At 40.8% G+C, this 16,038-nt stretch overlaps 1 protein-coding gene across 7 annotated transcripts in view; it reads right to left on the minus strand.

Annotated features, from left to right (window-relative positions):
- Positions 1–16,038, minus strand: part of SYNE2 (spectrin repeat containing nuclear envelope protein 2) — a gene marked incomplete at its 5' end in the record, with an annotated part of 272,663 nt that overhangs the window by 42,985 nt on the left and 213,640 nt on the right. For all 7 annotated transcript variants that reach the window (XM_082648159.1, XM_082648158.1, XM_082648156.1 and 4 more), the window contains 5 exons: positions 330–488; positions 2,628–2,783; positions 8,271–8,396; positions 10,802–10,996; positions 14,611–14,845. In XM_082648159.1, coding sequence (XP_082504285.1) covers positions 330–488; positions 2,628–2,783; positions 8,271–8,396; positions 10,802–10,996; positions 14,611–14,845 — 871 coding nt within the window. The remainder of the gene's footprint in view (positions 1–329; positions 489–2,627; positions 2,784–8,270; positions 8,397–10,801; positions 10,997–14,610; positions 14,846–16,038) is intronic.

The raw sequence follows: 16,038 nt of genomic DNA on the forward strand, positions 1-16,038 counted from the left end.
CCCTGTGGGAATCAGTGACCTTTTCACAATTATGAGCCCCACTGCTGTTGGTCTTTCTCCTTTGGCCAGGGGAGCTCCTTAACAACGCAACTAGAGAAACCGTAACTCACCTGGGATATGGATTGAAGCTTAAGGGGACACGAGCCCCTTGTCTGGCCAGACTTCCTAACCAAGAGAAAGCAACCCCCCTCGGTATACAGCACCATGCCCATCTTTCCCATCTCATTGGAAACGGGCCTACGACACCATACAGCTCTGAGCCTAGGAGTGAGGAAGGCAGAGGATACCGTGGTGGTCATAACCGTCCCCATCTGGGGACTCCTGCTTACCTTCTGAAGCTTTTCAATCATTTCTTCAATACTAATATCTGCTGTCTGGAGAACTTTGTTTTCCATCTGCACCAGCCATGCACACAGCTCTTTATTCTTTTCATTGAACACAATCCATGAATTGAGTCTGTCTTCTATCTCCTGTTTGCGTACAGCCACCTGGAAATGAAAATGCATTTGGCAGCTGGGTGCAGGAAGGAAGGAAGGAAGGAGTTTCTCTTACCTTCTCCCCATCAAAAGGACTATGAATTTCATTCATTTTAATCAGAGGTCCTATAGACTTAAATTATTATGTTTTTGCCTTTTAAAGACCTAGGGTTTAATTTCAACAGAAGTTCCTTACACCTTTGATAAATGCCATAAAAAGCAACAACAATGACAGTAACAACAGAAGACTGTACCTGAAGTGTAAATGACCAAAAGGTTTCAGTATTATCCGATATATATCTATTATTACCGAGGTATATTAAAAGTTAGAAACATGGAGGTTAGATGAGTGCGTTTTAGGCATCACCCAAGTTTCTTCTGTTCCTTATTCTTTCAGTATGCATTTATTTACTGCTTGCTACATGCTAACTTATAACTTTATGACCCCAATCCTTTCTTTTTAAAAAATGATCAAGTCCTTATTCTTACTTAAGGCCAACGTCCTGCCTATTTAATTTAAAAACTACCATCTTGATCACAAATCTAACATTTGTAATGCAAATGGATCATGAAAATTAAAGTCATTTAAATGTCTTACTGGTAATTTCAAAAACAAAATAAAATAAAAAAACAATACGCATCACTCATTTAATCCACCTTCCCAATATGCACTATGGCTTTGGAGGGAAACCATGGAAATGGAATCAAATGCTGGTCTGCAGTGAGCAGGCTGATCCCCAAACACCCAATGCTCTGTTACGCATAAGCTAACGTCAGCAAAGGCGCTTCCTCCTTACAGGGTTCAACTTTATTACTTAAATAAATATAAATTCAAAGAATGCAAATCAGCCTCTCCAAATGTACAAAGGTATTCCCAGGTCTTAGAAATCTTTAGAATTTTAGAGATAAAAGGGGTAGCTAAGAGTTGTTTCGGTTAACTTTTAATATCCCACTTTATAAATGGGGAAACCAAGGTTGAACTCCTGGAGATTTTTTTGCTATGTACAAAAAACAAAACAAAAACAACCCTCTGCTCTTTTCAGAGTGAGGCAAAAAAATATCTAATGCTTGTACATCCACCCACCAAATGTGTTAAGAAGGCTCAAAAAACTATTCCTAAAACACCAAGTTTTGTGTTTCTGTTTTTCAGAGCATCTATTTATCTCAGCTTTTTAAAAGCCTGGCATTTTGCACAGGTCATTCTGATTGGCTTCATAATGGTAACAATTGGGAACATCTGGGTTCCAGTCTGCTTTTTCCTTAACTTTTGGAATACCTTTCACATATTCTAAATATTTTCTTTTATATAAAATTTGAATAAAAATTCTAAAAGGACGTTTAAAATTATGGGTATATGGTGAATATTAAATACTAAAACAAAGAAGGAAAACATTTTTATTTTATTAAAATGCATTCAAACCTGTGAATTTCAACTTTTAAGTACATCTCTTCTTAATTCACAAAAATGAGATCGAGGACTTTACTTTTCTTAGAATTAAATTGTTCTTAAAACAAAGATCTATTTGAACCCTTTAATTCCATCTTGATCCTGTCACCTTAACCACAATCCAGTTCTTAATAAGTAGAAGTGATCTGCTGAGATACTAAGTGTAGCAGCTGATCATTTCTTCCAGAGTTTTCAAAGCCAGCTACTTGAAATAAACACTGGATTGCATGCGAATGCAGAGTTCTCAGATATAATGACCCCAAGCCTGGCACTAAGTACATCTCCCACTGTTTGTTGGGCCCAGAACAGATACTGCAGAGATACTGCTTTTAAGGCCAGCCGAGACCTCTTTGCTGAAGTCCTGATTCTAAGACAATGACCGGTACTTGTCATCCATACAAGACAGAGTGCAGAGTGCACGCAGCTGCTCAGGACGGCATTCCTCCCCTCCCCCCACCACTTAAGGTGATTTTTAAAAAAGCTCATTAAAAGTGTGCAAAGTTCCAGCATTGAGCGCTGGAGAAACAAAGGGTCAAATCTGTTAAACAATGTTGCCGCCTTCTAAAGGAGCAGCGGCCGGCCTGGGCTCCCACTGAAAAGGGCCTCCCGGTTCAATGAAATTAAGCTTCTTTCTACTTTGTCTGGCCTTCGGAGACATTTCAATAAACTTAAGAACAGCCGTGCCCTGCAGTTAACTAACTTACTCTTAAGCAGAGGTCCTCCCATTGTCTGTGCAAATGCTCTATTTGCTCTTTCAAAACCACCACGTCCTCCACAAGAATGTGCTGGGTTAGGTCGGTCTTCATAGTGTGAAGTTCTTTCAAGTTCTGAGTCCAGTTAGCCAAAGACTTCTCTAGTTCCTGCATTTAAACACAAGAAAGAAAGGGAAAGAAAGAAAGAAAGAAAAAAAACTCTTCACCTCAAGCTGCTGTTGTTTCCAAACCTGTAGGCTAATACTTTGATTGGACTCTGGGGGAGGGGAGGCCAGGAAAGGGGGCGGGACCTTCTGAATGAGAAACAGCCCAGGGCCAGCGTCTGCAGTTGTGGTTGGCCAATTCCTCACCACCTATTTTCTCAAAAGAAAGCTCTTTTCTACCTTTATTTTCACTTCCTCAGGTATTTCAGGCTTTTATATACTTAGTTCTATGTTAAACTCAAGTAGGTCTTTACCTTTATTTTGAGGAAAGTATTTTTGGAGCCTAGCAACAATCTCTCTCTCACATACACACTCACTTTTAATCCTGAAACTGTGTTACAGAACGTTGTATAAAATGTGATTTCCCATTTTTAAAACACCTTAAGAAATGCATTGTTGCTATGTGGCAATCATATAACAGCTTCTGTTCAAAGGGAATTCTTTTGGTTAACTCTCAAAAAGAATGAATGTAAGTGAAGAAAAAAAATGTTCCCTAATAATTACCAGAGATGGGTTAGCAGAAATTTTCCTCTGGCCCTGGAAACACTTATTTTTTAAAAACTTAAGTATTGGTCAAATTAAAACGTTTTTGAATCCCAGGACTTAATGAAGATAATCACTTTCACAAGAGAGAAGGTAAAATGAGACAGCCCAAACACTCAAGAGATCTCCAGATTTTCATTGTGCTTCCAATTCTTTCTATTTTGGCACATTTTAAGGGTCTCTATTCATACCTGTCTATTGAAATCTGAAAGAAGAGAGTATTTCATTTACATCTGAAATCAGTCTGATTTCTGATGAATCAGTTAACTCCGATCGCTTTTCAGAGTTCTAAACGCTACATGGGCATGATTTCCTAACTTGCCAACAAGGATTTACATTTAATAAGATGTAACTTCGGAGGATTCTTTTTAAAGGTTGCATGGAGATTCAGAAATAGCACCTTTATCTGAGGAGAAACCATCGCTTTAAATTTTTGTTTCCTACTTTTAGCTTCATGATTGTAGTAAAGAGGACGAGAGCAGATTCTGCAGTGGAACACCTTTACCAGCTTCGTAACGTAAAGGGGGGCAAGTCACACGCAGGGGCTGACCACTCACTGACTCTACAGACCAGAAGGCCGCTGAACTTCGTACAGTGTTTCCTGCTCAGAAGTGTGGGCTCAGATGCCTGCACAGAGGGAGGTGTCTATAAGTTATCCACCACTGGGTTTAAATCCATTTTGGTTTGGATACTCGGTTTCCTCCCACAGTTGAAAGGATAATTGACAGATGTAGAACTTTTGAATATGGACGTTTTATGATTCTTAATAAATAATGCCAAATTGTGTCCTCAAAGGAACGACTATATTTTTCCACATCCAGTTTGGTGTCGAGTTTTATGTATTTGGGGGGCAAGTTTAATATGTGTAATGACTCCCAGTTATTGTTTAAATTTGTTGTTCTTTAGTTACTAGCCTGAAATGCTACCCAGTCCTTCACGCTGATGCTTCCCCAAATATATTTAGTTAATTCCTACCGACACTTTCAGATCTCAGACCAGGTAATTCCTCAGAGGGGTCTTCTCTGAGTCATCGGATGAGATTGGGACCCTTGTTTTGTGCTCTCACAGCCCCCTGTCCTTTTCCCCTCTAACAGTCACCATGCTTACAGTTATTCACACACATATATATATGTACGCATACAGTGGGACTCTGGTTAACGTCTGTCTCTCCAGTAGCCTAGACTATCGGCTCCACACTGGCTGGGGCCATGACAACATTGCTCACCAATGCACTGCCCACCAATGCATTGCCCACCAAGCACCTACCAAGAGGCCTGGTGTATAGTAAGTCCTCAAATATTAAAATGTATGATTGAAAGGAAAGAATTTGGCAGTATGTATCAAGCGCTTTAATATGTTCATAAATATTAAGTGAAAAAGCAAGGAATGAAACAATATATAGACTGAGGTCTACTGTGGAAGTCTATTAAGGCTGACGTTCACTTATTTCTATAAACATTTCAAAAACTGTGCTTCTGTTTTTAAATTAAAATACTCCAGATTTGCTACCAAACTAATTGCAAAAGAGAACATGTCAGTCAGATAAGTTTCCCTTTCTTAATTTAACTAGATAAATTTTCTACATTGCAAAAGTACCTGTAAAATTCCAATTGTCCATATGACACGTGACTTAAAACTTGACTGCATAAAGTGGTGTGTTGCACAGGCTTTGGCTGGACTCCAACACAGCACAACAGCATTTAAGTCTTTGCCTGTGGACTCAATTACTATTGGGATTGTCAAGTCCCATTTCCCTACACTACCATTTGGGTAAAAAGAGGATCAAAAAATGAATGTGTATATATATAAATATTGGTCTGCATATGCATAGAGTATCTTTGGAAGAATACACAACAAATTGGTAACACGGCTTCTGTGGAGAGAAACTGATGGGAGAAAAATTTTTCGTGTGTACCTTTTGAATTTTGAACCATGTGACCATACTACTTATTCAAAAATTATTTTATGAAGAGGTATAAACCTCCTGTTATAAACTAAATAAGCCATGGGGATGTAACATACAGCAAGAGGAATATGGTCAGTAATATTGTAATAACTTTCTATGGGGACAGATGGTTACCAGACTTATTGTGGTAATCATTTCATAATGTACGCAAATGTCAAATCACTATGTAGTACACCTGAAACTAGCATAATAGTGTATACCAACTATAGTTCAGTAAACAATTATCTAAGAAAATAAAACTGTTCTAAGGACTCAATCACTTGACAAGTTTTATGAACATAGATGCCCACTATAGCGATAGCAATTTTCATAATACTGAAAGTTAGTATATAAAACATATAAAGAAATCATACACACATTTCTTTATAAACATATAAAGAAACCGTATATGTGCAGACACATATAAACATGTAAAGCAGTTTTTCCATACATCAACTTGGCTGTGATGGGAATGTAATTTCCTAAGGAAGAAAGTAAAGGTCAGACTGGTCGAATGGTTAGGTATCTCCCCAAGTGACCCAGGGATGATAAACACTGTTCTAGACAGGCTTCAGGTTACTTGGGATCTTTCTGGAATATGGTCACAGGCTGAATGAACTCAATGCTCTTGGTCTCTCTCCCCAGTTCTTTCCACTGAGAAATAGAATGCTGAGGCTATGGAAGTTGAAAAGATCCCAGTGGAAACCGAGATGTGTCCTACTTGGGAAAAATTATGCCTCCTCATGGGTTTACGGTTCACATTCTGCACAGGTTTCTGGACTTGATGAAAGGAAACTCTATGTGTCAACTCAGAGAGGGACTCCAAATCCTCTCATCTGTTACTGAAGTCTAGATCTAAAGTAGAGATGATAAAAACTTTGAAAATCAGGGACAGACAGGAACCTTCTTAACCTAATAAAGGCATCTACTAACACAACACCACCAAAAATCACACTTCATGGTGAAATGATAAAATCATTCTCTTTAAAATCAGGACTGACACATAGGGGCCAGTTATCAACACTTCTAACAACACTGCTCTGGAGGTACTGACCAGTGTAGACAGAACAGAACAAAAGTATAAGAATTACAAGGAAGAGACAAAAAAAGTCATTATGCATCAATGGTGATTGTGTTCACAGACCCCCAAAAGGATAGACAATTTATCGAAATTAACAAGAGTTTAGCAAGATGGCTGAATATAATATCAATGCACAAAAATTAGTTACATTTCTAGACATCAGTAATAAACAAAGTATAATTAGAAAAAGGCAGTATTTTCAATAGCTTCAAAAGTAACACCAAGAAATAAATCTAACAAAAGATGTACAATACTACATAAAATTATAAAGCACTAAACATGAATATAAGGAGAAATATGCCATATTCGGAAACAGGAGTACTCAATGTCAAAAAGATGTTAATTTCCTCCAAATTATTCTATAAATTCAACACAATTCCATTAAAACTCTTATCAGGACTTCTTATAGTTTGACAAACTGCTTCTAAAGCTGTGGGAGATCAAAGAACCAAGGATATCCATACTCGAGTGGGAGAATGAGGGATGGGTACCTCACACCTGAAATGAAGATCTGTTCTAATAAAACACAGTATGCAGGATAATTTGGTATAAAAGCTGAGATAAGCAGACCAATGGAATAGAGCAGAGAACCAAGAATCAAACCATGCATAATCGGAAACCTGATATTGGACACTGGACTAATCAGTAAACAGGCACCTGGATAATGGTCATCCGTATGAATGAAACAAAAATCGGTTCTTTACTTCAAAACATATGCAAAAATCAGTTCTTCACTGAATAAAGGTGTAAACGTAAAAAGCAAAATTTGAAAATTTTCAGAAGGAAACGTAGGAGTATATCTTTATGACTTACGTATAGAGTAATGGTGCTGCTTATATAAAGTTTAAAAACAAAAGTAGTACTTCTACATTCCACTGAGATCTACATACACATGTAGTAAAACGATAAAGCAATGCATAAGAATGAGAGGACACCAGATTCAGGGATGTGGATACCTCTGGGGAGGGGAAGTACATTAGAGATCATACAGGGCATTTGAAGTGTATTTGTAATGTTTTATTTTTCTGCTGGCTGATGGTTTCATGGTAGTTGTTATATTATTTGTTGTTAGAATTTTTTTGCACAGTAGAAATTTTTACAATGAAGAAAAAAGGTTCAGGAGGGAGGACACTAATTTCCAGCACAGCTTTAAGTATGAGACTACTCAATTCTTCCTAATTTTTTTCAATTTGACCCCTGAAGTCACTAAAGGAAGAAAAAAAATTTTTTTTAAACCTTATTCCATTAGGCTATTGATGTCTTTCCAACATCAAACCTGCAGAAAGGGAAGAGATGTAGGGCGTTCCTGACCTCGGAATTTAACTGGTCCACATTCCTATCAGTAAGTTTGCCTTGTCTTCTGCAAAGTCCTAACATACCCAGGAATTTTTGCTAGTGTGGTATCCATTAGGCAGAATATAGTTTGGAAGGTATTACAAAAACTGTTGTATTTGAGCAAAACCCCCAACCTATTGTCTTCTAAAAAATGAATTCTTCAGTCATACTTTATTCTCATTTCAAAGACAAGGCCATTTGGTAAGGGAACAACTTTCAATGTAATCTCAGAGGCCACATCTTAAATTACCGAGGAGAAACAGAAAGAGGACCTGAAGGAGAAAACCCCCAAAATTCTAAGAAGAAGTTCTGCAAAATCTTCCTCATCTTCACACATGGATCTCAAAAAGCATTGATTCTAATTGCTTTAGTGACCAGGAAGGTGTATTAGAGAGAAGACAGGCAAAATATTTTCCAACTGGACACGAAGACTTAGTTTCACACAGACATCGAAAGGCAAACACACATTTCAGTGTCGCAGAAAACAGCTGAGTGATTATCTTGAACACTACTTCAGATTTCAATACCTTAATCAGCTCTTTTTCTCGATGGAGCTCCTCATGAAGTTCTGGAAGAGGATCTTTACTCTGTGCCTTTAAAACTTGCAGCCTGTTTCTCAACTCCTTGATTTTCTTTTCACACTGGTCCCAGGTCTATTTGAAAACAGTATTAAAATTGGTAAGTACTTGGTTGTTTAAGAATGAAGTGTAGGAATAGGATAATTAATTTAATCCATGTAATCGTTCTATTAAATGTGTTTTTGTAAATCACGCAGAAACCCGGTTCCTTGTCTTGAGCAGACTGTGGTCTAAAAGAGCACATGGGACAGCAGGATGGTTCGACGCCTCTCTGCAGCTTTACGTGTGGCTCATCTCAACCACTGCGTTGCCTTTGGCTTTGAAATATTTCTTCCTCCCCACATCTCTGACCTAGCTAACTTATTTCTATTTTAGTTTTGGAAAAGCTCACATTTAAAAGGCTACTAGAAGGATTAATTTTTAGCATTTCCAGCCTTGGGTATATGCTCTAATAGCACTGAAAAGCAAAAGCACTCAACCACTTTTCTTGTCTTCTTTTTTTTTGCGGTACACAGGCCTCTCACTGTTGTGGCCTCTCCCGTTGCGGAGCACAGGCTCCGGACGTGCAGGCTCAGCAGCCATGGCTCACGGGCCCAGCCGTTCCGCAGCATGTGGGATCCTCCCAGACCGGGGCATGAACCCACGTCCCCTGCATCGGCAGGTGGACTCTCAACCACTGCGGCACCAGGGAAGCCCTTGCCTTCTTTTTTAATGTCATCCCTCTGCTCTCTCCCTTTCCCCTTCTAGAAATAGCTTGGCTTTAGTGACGCTTTCACAGCCAAGTTTCACTCTCCATTTCTTACCACTGCTCTGACTGTCGCCTCCTGCTTGAAGTAATTTATAGTTTACAAAGCTTATCAACTTCATTATCTCACTGTAATCATAATAAGCTTAGGAGACAGACGCAAGTGTTACTATCACATTTAAAAGAGGAAAACTGAGGCTCAGAGAAAACCGACTGGTCCAAGGACACGCAGTTAGAAGTAGCTTAATCAAGAGTCGACCTAAGGCTACAGTTTCCCTGTGGATGCCTTTCTTTCATATCAGCTCTTTTCCTTAAACCTTATATTACTGAGCAAATAGTTGCCTGTTATTTTCAAGTACAGAGGGTTTAATCCATTAGGATAAATTTCTATTCCTGATATTACTAAAATTCTTCCTCCTGAAGTTACTAAAAATAGACAAACACAGACTCAAACACTACTCTATTCCTCAGTACTACTGACACAAATATTCTTGGGTTGGTCCAATTGTACACTAACGCCTCACTTAAGGAGAGGCCACTTATCTCACAACATAAACTCTCTGGAACATAACCAAGGAGAAAGTGAAGGGAGAAACAAAACAAAACTATGAGTCCTTATCTCTTCCACCAAACCTTTATTTGCATTTACCACCTTGCTTTGCAAACACAGCAGGTGCTCAACAAATGTTTGCAAGTTAATGAATTTCACAGTGTATACGTCAAATAAAATTCAGATACTTTAGTCACAGGAGAGATGTTCAGGCCCTAACTCAGCACATATTTATTCTGTATTCAGAAAAACATCTCTGACAAGCTTGGTTATCTGGTTTTGGTACCCACACAACAGATTAAAGAGTGGGCTACAAGGAGTAAGTATACTCAGAGAAATAAAAAGTAAAAATAGGGCTTCCCTGGTGGCGCAGTGGTTGAGAGTCCACCTGCCGATGCAGGGGACACGGGTTCGTGCCCCGGTCCGGGAAGATCCCACATGCTGCGGAGCGGCTGGGCCCGTAAGCCATGGCCGCTGAGCCTGCGCGTCTGGAGCCTGTGCTCCGCAATGAGAGAGGCCGCAACAGTGAGAGGCCCGTGTAACGCAAAAAAAAAAAAAAAAAAAAAAAAAGTAAAAATAGCTTAAATTAAATAGAAAGAAAGACAAACAATAAAAGCCACATAAGAACTCAAAAAGCATAGCAGTGCAGGGGCTAGGTTCAAAGCAGCTCAGAGTCCTTGAGAACAACTTGGGATATTTTAGCATAATAAAATATTAATGATTTTCCTAATAATCACTCAAAAGAAAGCATTTTGGTTCTTAAAGGTATAATCATAAATTATTGGGAAATTCAGTTATATGGAAAAGTGTATTCTTTGAAGACAGCAGAAAGATGAAGTATCACTGTGTTTATTTTCATATACCATACCCAAAGGCAGACCATATGTGGAATGTTAGCTTTGGGTATTGAACTTCCATTGAACATGAATTAGTTTCCTGTTTCATAAAGGTAAATATAAAATAGTACCCTCAAGTATTTAGATATTAACATTGAGCTTTTCCAGTGTTATATTATTATTTTACATTAAGTAACTACCATGATTTGTGGATTAGTAGGACTCAATGTCCCTTGGAAAACCCATAATATTGTGATTTCCTAAAATTATTCCCATCTTCATACAGCAAACAAAAATTCTATGTACTGCATTTGAATATCATGAACAGAAAAGTAAATGGTGAGTTTACCTCTGCAGTGCTCTGGAACTGTTTAATCATCTCTCCTAGTTGGAATTTTGTGTCCTTCCAGTTGTCCTGAAGTTGACTGATTCTCTTCTCAATTGACTCTTTAGTTTCCAGGTGAGTTGTGTTCAGTAACTTGCCCCCAGCTTCCAAGGTTAGTGCATAGGTTGTCTGCCACCTCTGGAAATGAATTTCTTTATTCTTAAAAAAAAAAAAAAAAAAAGTAATTTGCTTAAGCCTCTGATGTGATCAAAATGTGACTCTCTGCCTGCATTTGTGTGTACTTCCTTCAGAGCTTCTCTTAAATGTTAAACTAGATATAAATTAGACAAATCTGGTTAGAACACACACACACATACATACACACTCATTCACATCAAAGGCTAATATTTTTATTGAGTAGACAGCATACTACCAAATGATGTGTTCTTTTTTTTTTTTTTCCGGTACGCGGGCCTCTCACTGTTGTGGCCTCTCCCGTTGTAGAGCACAGGCTCCGGACGCGCAGGCTCAGTGGCCATGGCTCACGGGCCCAGCTGCTCCATGGCATGTGGGATCTTCCCAGACCGGGGCACGAACCCGTGTCCCCTGCATCAGCAGGCAGACTCTCAACCACTGCGCCACCAGGGAAGCCCCAAATGATGTGTTCTTAAAATAATTTCCAAGGGTTGGTAAGAGATAAGATTTTAGTATAATGATTAGAAGTATAGAGAAATTAAAAATACACTTTGGGCTTCCCTGGTGGCGCAGTGATTGAAAGTCCGCCTGCCGATGCAGGGGACACGGGTTCATGCCCCGGTCCGGGAAGATCCCACATACCGCAGAGCAACTGGGCCCGTATGCCATGGCCACTGAGCCTGCGCGTCCGGAACCTGTTCTCTGCAACGGGAGAGGCCACAACAGTGAGAGGCCACATACCGCAAAAAAAAAAAAAAAAAAAAAAAATACACTTCACAGAATAAAAGCCTACAAGATAAATGAATCCAAGAGTATTAAGAAAATGACTGGAGTATTAGATCCGATATTAAGAGCAAATACCCATTACCATTATGGTATAAAGAGTCAGGCTGCTCCTAACCCACAAGGTTGGAATGTGCACAATATGCTAAACAAATTTAAAAGGAGAGAACAAATAAAAAAGATAAAAATACAAAAACAGACACTTAAGCACATAAATATACACATCAGTGTTTATACTAAAGCAATAGCTTTAAAAAATTCCATTTGGAGATCACATAGGCTTTTCTTTAAAAGGGACTGAAACTAGGTATTTATAATACAAAAATGAAGTAAAAACTTTATATTTCCAAAAGATTTTGTTTCAGGAGAAAAAATTAAATAGCTTTTATTTCTGTTGTATATATGATTTACTTTATTTTCAAATTTCTCAAGGGAGACATAATATGGGCATTTTCCAAAATGGAAGCTGATGTAAAAAAAAAATCAACAGAGCATTGATTTATAAAGATATTTCTGAGAATACTCAGGATAACCCAAATGCAAAGGAGAAACACACACAAGAAAAACTGCAATTCAAGGAACACACTGCCCCTCCACACTTGTCCTTCTAATATGCAGTACTGCTCAACACAGCCACTGTGATAGATGTCTGTTAGCCATTTCAAACTGAAGTCATCAAAAGACCTGGTTCTCGTCCAGTCTCCCCTGCCTTGGTCAACAGCACATTATTCACCAAGATGCTCAACCCCAAACCTAGAGTCATCTGGATTTAGATTTTTATTTACCTGCCACATCCAAACCATAAGCAAGTCTTGTAAACCCCACCTACAAACATAGTCTTTTTATCTTCACTGTGATCACCCTTGTCTTATCCATCCTAAAAACTACCCAAGACCATTGCAATAGCCTAATGAGGGCTTCCCTGGTGGCGCAGTGGTTGGGAGTCTGCCTGCCGATGCAGGGGACACGGGTCCGCGCCCCATTCCGGGAAGATCCCACATGCCGCGGAGCGGCTGGGCCCGTGAGCCATGGCCGCTGAGCCTGTGCGTCCGGAGCCTGTGCTCTGCGACGGGAGAGGCCACAACAGTGAGAGGCCCATGGACCGAAGAAAAAAAAAAAAAAAAAAGAAATAGTCTAACGAGCTATGGCAGGCTGTATTTTTCACAAAATGGCCACACTATTACCAGCCCCACATGCTCTTCTAGAACCTTCCCTCTCCTCCCTTCTCTTGAACCCACGTGGGCATGCGTGATGGCCTTGATTAATAGAGGATGGTGGAAGTGGCTGACGTCTGAGGCCAGGTCTAAAAAGGCAATACAGCTTCTCTCTGGATCTATCTTTCTTGGGACATGCACCTTTGAAGCCATGAGCTGCCATGTAAGGAGTCTGGCTACCGAGAGCCTCCAAGTGGAGAGCCCACAGGGAACAAAGCCCAAGGAGCCCCAGCTGCTCCAGTTCCTGGCTGTCTGAGCCTTTCCAGCTCAAGTACTAGACATGAAAGTGAGGAAGCCTTCAGAGGGGTCCAGCCTCAGCCATCATCTGACCGGAACTGCCTGAGAGCCCCCTGCAAGAGCCACCTAACTGCCCTGACAACCTCCAGAACTGTGAGAGAGAATAAGAAATGTTTGTTGTGATGCGGCAATAAAGAAGTAGTACGCTGGCATTCCTGCTTCTTCTCAGACCCCCACTGACCCCCAAACCACCTTCCTCAGAGCAGCCAGAGGACATTTAAAAAATACAAATCGTATCGAGCTGCTTCCTCTTCCAACTTCAATGGCTTCCAATTATCCAGACGGTCATCCCGCTACCTCACCTCCCCCAGAATGCTCCTCCCTGACTGCCTATCGAGTCCATTTTCCATCACTGCTGTCTCACTGGCTACACTCGTCACACGAGTCTTCTTTCTTCCTCTGCTTTGCTAAACTTGTTCCCATCTTGGGGACTCAGGAAAACTCTTCCCTCTGTCTGAAGGCTCTCCCCCCAGATCTTTGCACAGCTGGCTTCTTCTTGTTATTCAGGTTCCAGTTTAAATGTTGCCTCCCCAGAGATGACCCAGTCTAAAGCAGTCACCCAGCCTCTCCATCACCGGCCCTGTTTTAATGACCTACATATGCCATGTTGCAATCTGATATTTCCTTTAGTTTTTGATTTGTCTGATCTCCCCTACCAGTCAGACAAATTAGTATTTTCTTGTTGGTTTACTGATTTGTCTGATTGCCCCCACGGGAGCAGAGGTCTCCTCTTGGTCCACACCGTATACCCAGCACTTAGAACATTGACCAGCAAAGACCAGATGCTCAGTTAATATGTGAAGCCTAGATAAATGAATGAGGCAAGCAAAGGATTTCAGAAGGGTGCTGTTTTGTTTAGCTGTCCCTCTACAGTGAAGTGTGGTTCGATAGCTCAGTGCAACATGCCCTGGGAACTGCCAACTAATTATTCTAGTCCTGTGCTCATCAAGCAACTTTCTGATTGGAAACGTTGTTGCCTAAATGAATTCACCCTCCAAGAGGAAGCAGGAATTCCACTGTAAGTTACTACTTTGTGGTAGTCATTTATACATTAGTCAGTGCTTTAAATGTCTGTCGCCCCAAACTTCCCCACTCTACCTACCCATCTCCAGTCCGTCTCTACTCCCACAGCCCAAGAGAGCTTCACTATTTCTGGATGAATGGATAAGATTGGGTTTCTGACCCCACAAGGCTAAGGCTGAGTAGGGTCCCCATGACCAGCTGGCCTCCCCATCGCAGAAAGCACACTTGAACGTCACAGAAAATGCAAAACCTGAGGCGAACGACCATCTTCCAAATCAAGAGCACCCTGCAGTTCCCACACTGCTGCTGCGCATGTCCTACCTTCAGCTCATGGATCAGACTTCTTGTTTGGTGGAGGCTGTAGCAGTCCTGGCTCTTCACTGCAGACAGAAGGTGGCTGGTGTAGGCGAGCAGGCGGAGCAAGTCCCCCTCGGAGGTGGTGAAGTACTGCCACTGCCTCACCAGCTCATCGATGTCACTCTTCCTCTGCCGAACGCCCTGGGCAGCACTCTGCCACCTCTCCTTCAGCCTCGTGAACTTCCAAACAAATTCCGGTCTTGGGAAAAATAGATGGTTAGAGAATTCTGACCTCAACATGTAGAAAAAATAACCATCAACATGTAATAGGAACTTAGATTTGCTATTGATGTGCACAATTTACATGGAAAAACACTTCTTTAAATCTGAGCACCATTCAATGTAAACATGATGGGGAACTTGGGGCTGGGGCAGGGGCAGTGTGTGGGTTGGTGAAAGGTGTTTATCACAAGATAATTGCACATGGCCTAGTATTTTCCTGGCATGCGTGACAACCACTGCCTTAAACAAACTTAAGCTGTTTTGTTTTGTTTTGTTTTGTTTTTGCGGTACGCGGGCCTCTCACTGTTGTGGCCTCTCCCGTTGCGGAGCACAGGCTCCGGACGCGCAGGCTCAGTGGCCATGGCTCACGGGCCTAGCCGCTCCGCGGCATGTGGGATCTTCCCGGACCGGGGCATGAACCCGTGTCCCCTGCATCGACAGGCGGACTCTCAACCACTGCGCCACCAGGGAAGCCCCTTAAGCTGTTTTAACACAGATTATGCCAAGTGCTTTATGGAAAACTAAACATGGGATCAATGGGAAACAGATGAACAGGTAGGTCCCTTGTAATGTTATCGATTACTTGAGGGTTGTATGCTACATAATTTCAGCAATAAAGGACATGCTTTCTGCAACCACTCAACTATTTATTTCCCAGATAGACAATGTCCTTCACATGATAAATAAGGCCTTTTATTTATTATGGGAAAAGTCATGCTTTGCTGTACTGATCAGATCAAAACTAGTTCATCATCCTGAAATTGGCTTGGATTTTATTACTTCAGAGCTAGGAAAAATGGGTTTTATATTTCTTAGTTATGTTGAAAGAGGATTCAGAGGTATATGGGTGATGATGGGGAGGAAAATAATGCCTATGGAGACATTTGGAGAGGTCATTTAAGGCCAGGCCCCCTCGGGCTCTGTTGGCAATTTCAGCAGCTATGCAAGCAGGTACAGTTACTGTCACCAGGCTGCCTAAGGGGCTCTGCTCAGCCTGACCGGAACTCCCCGGAGACCCCAACCTCATGTACACAGCATAGAAAGAAGTCTCTTCTTTCACAACTGTGACATAGCTATCTACTGGGAACAGCTGCACTTTGAAATTTATTTTTTAAATAGCAAAACATCATGAGGCTGAAGGCAGAGAGGAAAACACAATTTAGAAAAATC

Source organism: Grampus griseus (assembly GCF_964374135.1).
Source record: "Grampus griseus genome assembly, chromosome: 2".
In the NCBI taxonomy this organism is placed as follows: domain Eukaryota; kingdom Metazoa; phylum Chordata; class Mammalia; order Artiodactyla; family Delphinidae; genus Grampus; species Grampus griseus.